Below are 10,277 nucleotides of genomic sequence, written 5' to 3'. Positions count from 1 at the left end.
GGATGGGGGGCGGATGGCGGCGGACGGCGAGCGCGCCGCTGCTGTCATGGCGGCGGCCGGGCGCGGGCTTCGCTTGGGTGCGGGCCGAGCTGCGTGGCGGCGAGGCGGGGGGACGGGACGGGACGACTGCCGCTGTGAGAGCGCGGGTCCCGGCCTGGCCGGGCTTCCTGCAGCCCCGCCGTGTGCCCGCTGCCCCGGCGCCGGGAAGGGCCTCGATGTGGGGAGCGCTCCGCGGTTGTGGGGCGTGTGGGAGGACAAGGCCAGCCCTAGCCCTGGCCCCGGCCCTGGCTGTAATCCTGCGGCCGCAGGCCTGGCGTAGTTTGCTCGCTGTAGAAGCGGGGGTTCTGGGGCGGCGTCGGTGCAGGCTTCGTTGTGTCTGGTGTCTTTTAGCTGCAGAAGTCAAGAAATGAAGGGTGGGGGGTGTCTTCGTGGGGAAGTTGGTTAAAGTGCACCACTTGTGTCGCTCCTGAGCGGTAGCCGGAATTGTAGCGCTGTACGGGTTTTTTTTGGTCATCTTAGGTTTATGATGTTTCTGCAGTTGATTTCTGTTTTTCTGAAGTAAATTGAAATGAGTGCTTGCCTCACTGGAGTGGGTAATGCTGACCCGTCTGCATTCACATACTTGCCAACCTGTCCACGTTAAACTTGAAAGCCCAAAATGCTGACATTTGTATTTCCATTTTGCAAAGCGTGTGGAGAGGAAGGTCTTACTTCAGCCCGATTTAATCTGAGAAAATCAGTAAAAAAAAATCTTTTCTGCTTTATTTAAATTAAGGGTTGATCCTTTCTCCAAAAAGGACTGGTATGACGTCAAAGCACCAGCAATGTTTAATATCCGAAACATCGGGAAGACGCTTGTCACCAGGACTCAAGGAACTAGTGAGTAGTGGGGTTTTATGCAGCAGAGGGAGATGTATTTGTTCCATGTGCTAGCTCCAGATGAGACTCGATTAAAGAACTGCTGACAAATAGTTTTTGCTCATAATACTATGAACCTGGCAGTTTAAAAAAAAAAAAGTGCCTCTAACTTAATTGCTTGTGTGTGTTCTTAGGTTGACAGAGTTGTTTAAATAAATGAGCTTAGTTGCAGGGCGGTTAGTGTGGTGTGGTCCTTGTTTGTACGAGAGTACCAAACCATGGATATGATATGAAAGGACATGCCTGAAGCTTCTTATGACCTGCTCTTGTAACCTGATGAGTTTGAGGAAAGTTAAGAATTAAGGATTCGTTCTGATTATCACAGGGACACGTGGTGACAGTGCGATAGGAGACCTTGGTCATGATAGGATCATAAAGAGCATTGTGTTAGAAGAGACTGAAATTTGAAGCTTTTAGGTAAAGAGATCTCTGTTGATAGTTAGGATTGCTAACTTAATGGGAGCACATGTAGATGTATCACAGAACGGTAAAGGTTTTTTGTATGGTCTGGCACACCTTAGGAAAAGGAAGCCTTTTGGAAGGTTAGCTGTGTAGAATGGCTAAATAGAGTGGCATTATACTATTCCGGTTGCACTTAAAAGTTACAAAGGTGGTCATTATTTTGAACTGTATACATGTGAAACAAGTAAAATAAGGTCACTGTAAACCAGGCATGAGTAAGCTAGTGTTAAAATGGTTAATTGTTAGAGGTAGAGCTGTAAAATGACTGTACTTAGGTGTTTGTTGCTGCTTTATCTCTGCTGAGCACATGTGGATTTTTATGTTTTCATTATTGTTCATTTGTAAACCCCTCCACTTAAAAAAAACCCGAACTGTTACACAGGCTGGAATATGCAGTATACTGGTATTTGTGCTTAGCATCTGATATAATTATCTTAAAAAGATTGCTCACAAAGTTAACAAAACATGTTATTTGGTTCTCTAAGTTGATTTGATCTTGTTCAAGATACATATAGACTTCAGAGTTGTGAAGCTAGTGGCATCACCTACTATTAGAAAACATCAAATGGAAGTTCGGTATCTGATTTGAATAATACTTTTCTAATGTTAATAAAAGGTGTTTTATTTTGTTTCATATTACAGAAATTGCCTCTGATGGACTGAAGGGTCGTGTATTTGAAGTGAGTCTGGCTGATCTGCAGAATGATGAGGTTGCCTTCCGTAAATTTAAACTGATAACTGAGGACGTTCAGGGCAAGAATTGTCTGACCAACTTCCATGGAATGGACCTCACCCGGGATAAAATGTGTTCCATGGTCAAAAAATGGCAGGTGTGTAAGGAACAAGGTCTGCGTTGTGGCTAGTGCCTTTAGGAAAGGAGGTAACCACTGATGCATTGTAAAGCTGTGTTTGAAGTGGCATCAGCAGATATTAATGAATGTCAGCTGCATGGTTTTGAGAAACCTGTCCATCACATTGATGATAAATGACTGTTTCCTTTTTAGACAATGATCGAAGCCCATGTAGATGTCAAAACTACCGATGGTTACCTACTGCGCCTCTTCTGTGTGGGTTTCACGAAGAAGCGTAATAACCAAATCCGCAAGACCTCGTATGCCCAGCATCAGCAGGTTCGACAGATTCGCAAGAAGATGATGGAAATCATGACCCGAGAGGTCCAAACCAATGACCTGAAAGAAGTTGTCAATAAGCTGTAAGCTTTGGCCACGTTTCCTTTTTTTATCCGATACAGTTTAAGTAGTTTGTTAGTTGTTACTGAGTACTTGGGGAATGCTGGTGCTTCGTGTACTGTTTGGCAGAGACCAGGCAAGGTGCGTCTCGTTGAAAAGCTGATGTGCCATTTTCTTCAAATACTCTGTTAGTCTCTGCATCATATTTGACTTTCATAAACCATCATGTTTGCATAAATGTAAAATCAGGCTCTCCAGTTTTTTGATTCATGTTTCTACAGACTAAAACTGGAATTCTGATCAGTTGGGGCTGTGAATGTTCTGGGTTCTTCTGATAGAAGGAAGTTTTCCGAAGTGTGGTGTTTGCTTCCAAAAGTTTAATTGCAGATTTGCTCTCAAAATGAGCACATTTGCACTATCTATCTATATCTCCCTTCTAACATTGCAAGGAAAATGTCTTCGAATCTAGACATATTTGAAGAAAATTGTCAGAGTGTGAAGGTAGTATTGATGATGCAAACTCAGTTTTTAATGTTGTGCTACTGATGTGCTCTCTGATTTCTCAGGATCCCAGACAGCATTGGCAAAGACATAGAGAAGGCGTGTCAGTCCATTTACCCTCTTCATGATGTCTATGTCCGCAAGGTTAAGATGCTGAAGAAGCCCAAGTTTGAATGTAAGGCAATCACTGCAAATGTTCAGTGTTCTTAGTGGAGGGTGTGGGAAGCTGTTAGTTTAAAATGTGTTTGCTTTTGGATAAAGATGTTAAAACAGCATTGTAAGCTTAAGTAGCTGTAGTAGTAAAAAGGCTTGTGCTTCTAGTCTGGCATTTGGCTTGAAAGCCAAGCAGTGATCATTCAGTTTGGAGCTTTTTTTGAATTCTTGCCTGAAACTGCTGCTGAATGTTCAAAGGCTTTGGCTTGGGAATGAATGATGACAAAATGTTTCGGTCCCAGATGACATGGAATGATTCTATTTTCCCATTTTCTGACATTCCCATATAATGCAGTAGTAGGTTCTTGACTTTATCTCTCTTTAAAAAAAGTTTAATTTGCAATTTCATTATGTAGCACTTATTTCACTGCTTGTTTTTATCTGACTGTCAGTTATTGAGCCAGCATCTCCTTGCATGAGCTTTCTGGAACAGACTTGATCATACCTACATTAAATGTTCTGGTGTTTTAATTTGTATATGATGAGCAATTCAGTAATTGAAAAGTGTTTAAATAGGTGCATCTCTCACTGTTTGTAATACATCCTCTTTTTAGTGGGCAAGCTGATGGAACTGCATGGCGAAGGTGGTGGTGCTGGAAAACCTTCTGGGGATGAGGCAGGCACAAAAGTAGAGCGAGCTGATGGATATGAGCCACCCGTGCAAGAGTCTGTCTGAAACTAAACATTGATGGAAAATAAAAGTTTTAATATACAGAACTAATGTTTGGTTGCCTGTATTGCTACTGGACAATATTGGATATGTGGATGGGTTTTTAATAAGGTAAACCTATTGCCTTGGTCTAAAAAAAAAAAAAAAAAGAAAAACTTGTTTTGGAGATCTCTTTTTCATGATTGGTGTTGTGAGATGGGTGGAAGAAGGTGGGTTGTCCTTTTTGAAAGGTGAAAAGTGCAATACCAAGGATTCTGTACGTTGGTTTTTCCCAATAATTTTGGTCCCCAGAAAAGAAACCTTGTGGGTGCGTGCAGAGCTTGTATTGGTGAAAGGTGCTTTAAAGAGGAGCACTGTACAGGGCAGATGGGGTGCCACACAGGGAAACTTACTGTTCCAGAATTTTTTGTGATAGGGAAGTCTTAGGGATTTATCCATACTACTTAACCTGAGAATTACGTATGTGTATGTTTAAGCTTCTTGGTGGTAATTTGGTACGACCTCTCACGGGACAGAGTTGGTCTCTGATAGTCAAAAGGTGTTAAAAGATCTTTAAGCTGCAATTTTGATGATGGAAGCAGTGTTAGTTTTGAGCAGTATAGAAATGCAGAATATGCCCAAGAGTAGGGTTGTATGTAGTTTTTTAACCTCTATCAGAACCGAGGGGTAACCGCAATCACAGCTGAAAAACTTGTGGAACTTCAGGGGAAAAAAATTCTATCATGAAAAGGCAATGGTCTATGTTCTGAGAATAAAGCACACTTAAGCGATTTGCCGAGTAATTTTAACAGTACTTTTTCCATTATCCAATAGCATTGTCGCTTGTTCGGCTTATGCTGGCTTAAAAATTGAAGAGTGTGTTTTTTCTGGCTAAAACAAGGAGTATTTTGCACTATTGGCATGTTTTGTTTAGAATGGGGCAACAAACCTAAAGTTTGTGCTATTGGATTGTTCGCAAGTTTGTGATTTAAAGCCTGAGAACAAAATGGTATGGAGCTGCTTGGAGCAGTCACTGAGGTGGTGGTGGCTCCTGCAGTCAGCTGTGAAATAGCTCAGGACAAGATATGGAGGAAAGTAAGGAAATGGTACTGTTGCAACAAAGATACTAGGGGAGAAGTAGAGGGATGCTACCCATGAGGGCTGTACTCTGCAGTGTTGGGGATTTTTGCCTTTTCCTAGTTGGTAATTCTGGTTTGGAGCAAATAATATGCCAAATGAAAAGAATGTTTTCTCATTTAGAAGACTGCAGGTGATGTGATTTCATGTTGTGATTCCAAGTTACTATTTTAATTGGAAGGGGATGATATTTAGAATAGCCCATGACTTAATATTGAGGTAACCATCTTTATTGGATTGTAAATACAGGCCTACTTGTTCTACTTCTTCCAGTTTGTGTAGTGGAACAGTAGTGAGTGCTCAAAGCTGTAACGAGGCTGGAACAGGAGAAAGGACTAGTGCTGCTTTTAATCCTCTGCTTTGCCCTTTTCAGCTGTACTGTTGAGGTAGGTGTCATCCTCCTCCAAGAGTTCCAGTTAGTCATATTTTTGAAGCCATAAATTGCAACAAATGCCTCTTTACTTCTCTAACAAAAATGAGAACTTTTCACTGGAGTTGGGAAAAGAAACCATGATTTAGGGTCAGTGTGCTGAGGTTGAAAATTCTTGAACCTACTACAGGAAGTTTCAGTGCAGGTGTGTACATATATGTATATGCACATATTCCAGCCCTGCATTAGAGGAAGATCTGTCAGAGCTTTCTTGTAACGGATGTGTGTTGGCTGCATTTCCTCTGCTTTAGCAACAGTTCCATCAAACAAATCCTGAGGGACTGCAACTAGCCTGTACTCTGTAGACTAGGAGAGTTAGAAATCCTAAGGTGGTGTTTCTGAGCTTGCTTCCGAAAACTTACATCTTTTATCCTATTACTTTTCCCTTCAGCTGTACGTCTGAGGAGTGCATGCTGCAAAAAGGCTAGTCCAAGAGGATTTAGGGAAAGAACAAGAGCTTGCTTTTTTCTTTTCGTTTTTTTAATTTATTTTTTTTTTTTAATTTATTTTTTTGAGCAGTAGACTGCTGGCATTACCACGTAGGAGCGCTGGGTAAATGTATGCTCTGTCAAATGATTTCAGATGGGGGAAAAGTAAGCAGTAAGGGAAATTTTATACACCCTCTGTACAAATACCAGCTGAAAAATCACGGTGTATGAATAGCAGCAATCAGCAGAGCACATGCAAATACGTGTAGAATTGCCAGTCAGCTCAGGGTCAACCTGTGCCTTCGTCAGAAGTAATCTTGCCACAGCATGAGTAGAGAGAGCATCACCGTCTTGTGCGATACCATGCGATGACAGCTGGTTGCTGCAGGTAGCAAATGTCACAGGTTCTGCAGGTGTTCAGTGTGAAATGTACCCGAGTCCGAAGGCTTGAATAAACTGTGTTAAAGCCATCACGATTCTCTGAGGGGTTTGGACTACTTGTAAAGGGATGCGATATTACTCTGTGATTTGTTTGGGGTGGGGGGGTTGGTTTTTTTGCTGTTGTGTTAAATATGTAAGCAGAATGAGATCCGTAAAACTGCCATGTCAAGTGGAAAGCTCAGCTCTCCACAGCATAAGACAATAAGAATGCCATTATGACTGACTTAATTATAAAAATTTTATTGGTTAAATACATTCTTAATTTACAGAGGTACCATAATAAAACTTACTGGACTTAACAAAGATTTATTTAGGACACCGTTAATTGTACACACAACAAAGACGTCTTCCTGAAGATATTTCCAGAGGGTGGATCAAACAGAAAATGTTTTGATAAATGAGGCTTTTGTTATCATACTAATGTATGGGGGTCTAGCTGAATTTCAAGGTTACAGCTGAAATTTGCTACTATATTGCAGTTAGGATTTGTGCCTGACCCCATTCTCGGGTTTTTTGCGGATTATGTACTGTACACCTTAGGAATTTTATGTTATGATCTGTATGCAGCTTCATGGTGATATTAGGCATCGAGTCTTAAGAAAATACCTTGCCGTCAAAGCCAAGCATCTAACTTGTTTCAGTTTTAATAAATACGCTGGTTTAGCTGCCTGCAGTAATGCAAGCAGCCTTTAGGTGGCACTCCTTGCTCTGAATGTAAGGCTTTGCTGCTCTTTCTGCCCTGCGTAATAGGGAGGAGTAGATTAAAATAAAGCAGTGGTCTTATCTACTGACAGGCACTGACTTTAAACATTCAGTGGAAGTTACAAAAACAACTGGTCAATACACAGTTATAAAAACGGGGAGGAGGAAATAAAAAAAAATATAAAAATTCAGTTCTACTTTTGAGACTTGTATCAAAATCTTAGAAAACTGCCAGACAAACAGTAAGTAAACATCGTACACTTAAGCCTCATCCACCACCACAGTGATGCAGTATGTCTTTGGAGGATCTGGGTATTCTGTTTGTTGGTGTGGGCTTTGCTTGGTTCTGCTGTTCTCCCCCTGCTGTGCTCACTGGACATTCAGGAATTGTGTTGGCACAGGTCATGTTGGAAGAAGCCTGTTTTAACAGGGTGATCCACTGAAGGTTTATGGTTGAAAAGTCTTGAGTGGGCTGGCAGGAGTCAGGAAAGCTATCTATGTATTTGTTTCCTTGGATTTCTCCAGAAGGAGATGGCTGTTTGTTAGAATAAACAATGACCTTTGGAATCCCCTGGCAGGAGAACTTGGAGAGTGGGAAGGGTTGTCCTCCGAGGTGGACTTATGTTAAAGTTTGATTCCACAGGAGTTCTGGATAGACTTGTTGGGGATGGTAAAACTGAGTAATAGCTCTCTCTAGAATAGCATATAATTTATAATTGTTTTTATAATGTTAATCCTCTTAATGAAAGTAGAAATCCAGTTCTCTGCTCATAAAACTTTGTGACCTTCATCCCCCAGTTGTGCAAATGGTATTGGTGCAGTTTAAATACACAATGCTTCACATTCATGAAGCTTCTAGGAAAAAAAAACAAAAACAGAGGGCTAATGCCTGTGTCTGTATTTGCAATTACCATGGCATAACAGTGACTGCAGAGCGAAATAGTGCCGAGGGCCTCATGTCTGTGATGCGTGTTCCTGGGGCTTGCTTCAGGTGAGCTCCAGTCTGCTACTGAGACTGGATGCCCCTTCCCTGTTGCAGGGGAGTTCAGTTTTGGCTGTAAGCTTGTTTCTGCCTGCTGTGATGGTAACCAAAGTGCAGGGCATGGGGAGGGGACGGCTACCCTCCCCAGCTTGCTCACACACCAATTTAGATGCACCCTGATCTTTTGTAGCAGTAGGTATTTGTTGCTGTAATACTTAGACCTTGTATTGATAAAGTTGTAGGCAGGCACATCACTAAACCAAAACTATCCAAAACTATCTCGAGGTCAATCATGATGATTCTAGTTTCCAGTCTCTATCTACCACTCAACTGTTGGCCCTTTTGCAACCTGCATTTTCAGACCCACAAAGAAAAATCTTGTAAGGGTATCTTGATACCTAGTGACCTGCATCTCTCTGAAGTAATGACTCGTGCTAACAGCTTACTGGTTCCTTTTTGTTACATAGTATGAAAGTGATGGAATACTGTCAGCAGTGAAAGAGCTAACTGCAGCATAATTCTTTTTCTGTTCCAGTCTGATGAAGCTAACGGTTAATCAAGATGCATTTAACTATTTTGTCAGAAGCCAAGGGTTGCAAAAAGGAATTTACTACCAGAAGTTCCGATAATGTGAAGCTACCTCAATCATGTCTGTCTATATTTGTCATTCAAGTCCCACTGCTGCTTTTTACTAAATGCCTTTGTTAGAGCTGCTTGAAGTAACCTCTTGCCAGGCGTGTTTCCCTTAAGGCCTCGACAGACCATTTATAATGATGCTCAGTATAGTTGGTATGTGGTAACAAACTGGAAACTAATCCCATGTCTGCTGAAAGCTAAAACCAAGGCTGTATAATATCCTTCATGTTAAGGATAGGAATAGTGTTGCTGAAGTATGTTCCAGTGCTTGAGTGATAAATGAAATGCAGAGTGAAGACTGGCTTTCCACTTACATGAAGGGGGTGGAGGGGCAAATAGTTGGAACAGTGCAGCATGGAGGGGATCTGAGAAAGCTCAGTAAATGCTGTCTCTCACAACTAACTTCAGCTGGAAAAGAAGGGTACGATGGTGCTTGAACAGTGGGCAGTAGAAAAATCTAAACCTGTATCTGGAAAGGATTTTGGGGGAAGGGAAGAAGGTCTAAGATGATTCATACTGATTTGAACATTATTCGTTAAGAGGAAAAGTACTTAAAGTTTTGCTTTTGTGATCTTCCTGTATGAGCAGCTTGGGCTAAGAATAGAAGAATACTACACAAGGATTTGCTTCAGCATTTTCCCTCTTACCAGTATTAGATTTGATATTTTTTCTATTATAAAATATCAGTTATCATCCTTATTCTCTAAGTCATAAAACAAGTGGATTTTACTGCTAATGTGGAAGTCAAGCAGTAGTGAAACCTGAACATCAAACTTGATCTACATACCGAGTGCTGTAGTTATATCTTAAAAACAATTTTTTAAATTTGGATTTTAAAAGTTTTTAAAGAAGCCCAAAGAAGCTTACTTTATGCAGACTTTGTGCATGATAAATGTAATACCAGATAGTAAACATACTATTTATTACTTACGCTATTTAAGAAAAAAGGTGTTGCACCACAGTATTTCCCTAGTTGGAAACTGCTAAAAATCCTGCTTGTATTTGCTCTCAGAGCATTCATGAAGCATGACTACATACGCTGTCACAAAAGACTTAGATTTTCTTATTTGACTTCAAGATACTAGTATGACTGTCTAGAAAAAGTAGTGCAAAACATTGATAGTCAAAACACATTGATGTCTTTGCTGTGCCTTTAGGATAGAAAACATTCTCTCCCACATGCAGGGAGTACAGAGGCAACACTTCACGGTGTTTTTAAAATCTGAACAAAGTTCTTGGGAAATATCCCAGACTTTCCTTGTATCTCTCCACTCATCCAGTCCTCATCTACAGATTCCAGCTCTGTTATTGTATCACCTGCCTGTAAGAGAAGGAGTACATGTGAGCCAGTATAGCTTACCATCAATGTTAATGCATGCATAGCTGATGTTATTCAGAAGCAATTAATATCAAGCAAATGGAAGTAGGATGTGGCCAGTCTTTTCTGTTGGTTACATCTCTTCGAGACTGTTTGCCTAAACCAGCTGAAGCTTCTCTTAGGGTAAATACTTGTCTATGCTGAAAAATCACCGCCTTCTGGAAGGAAAAAACAGCACTGCTGGATAACTTCTTGTGTTGCTTAAGCTCT

At 41.1% G+C, this 10,277-nt stretch overlaps 2 protein-coding genes across 2 annotated transcripts in view; one reads left to right on the top strand and one right to left on the bottom strand.

Moving 5' to 3' along the window:
- The first annotated feature begins 13 nt into the window (after positions 1–13).
- On the top strand, positions 14–4,001 carry RPS3A (ribosomal protein S3A). The gene is made up of 6 exons (XM_010561023.1): positions 14–217; positions 744–879; positions 2,023–2,210; positions 2,385–2,593; positions 3,137–3,246; positions 3,839–4,001. Exons 1-6 carry the CDS (start codon positions 14–16, stop codon positions 3,958–3,960), a joined length of 969 nt encoding a protein of 322 aa, XP_010559325.1. The 3' UTR covers positions 3,961–4,001.
- Positions 4,002–9,274: 5,273 nt separating this feature from the next.
- SH3D19 (SH3 domain containing 19) overlaps positions 9,275–10,277 on the bottom strand; it is a 33,573-nt gene continuing 32,570 nt past the window's right edge. Inside the window, exon 14 of the mRNA XM_010586137.1 lies at positions 9,275–10,010. Coding sequence (XP_010584439.1) covers positions 9,894–10,010 — 117 coding nt within the window. The 3' untranslated portion in view covers positions 9,275–9,893. The remainder of the gene's footprint in view (positions 10,011–10,277) is intronic.

This window comes from Haliaeetus leucocephalus, unplaced genomic scaffold, assembly GCF_000737465.1.
Source record: "Haliaeetus leucocephalus isolate CR32 unplaced genomic scaffold, Haliaeetus_leucocephalus-4.0 Scaffold140, whole genome shotgun sequence".
NCBI lineage: Eukaryota > Metazoa > Chordata > Aves > Accipitriformes > Accipitridae > Haliaeetus > Haliaeetus leucocephalus.
The sequence above is the reverse complement of the archived record's forward strand: the minus strand, read 5'-3'. Positions and strand labels throughout refer to the sequence as shown.

Excerpts from the sequence above, each read along its gene's own strand:
- RPS3A (XM_010561023.1), top strand. The coding sequence starts at position 14 with ATGGCGGCGGACGGCGAGCGCGCCGCTGCTGTCATGGCGGCGGCCGGG. Across the intron at positions 218-743 it reads GCGCCGGGAAGGGCCTCGAT|AAAAAAATCTTTTCTGCTTT; the intron begins GTGGGGAGCGCT and ends GAAAATCAGTAA. Across the intron at positions 3,247-3,838 it reads GAAGAAGCCCAAGTTTGAAT|TGGGCAAGCTGATGGAACTG; the intron begins GTAAGGCAATCA and ends TCCTCTTTTTAG.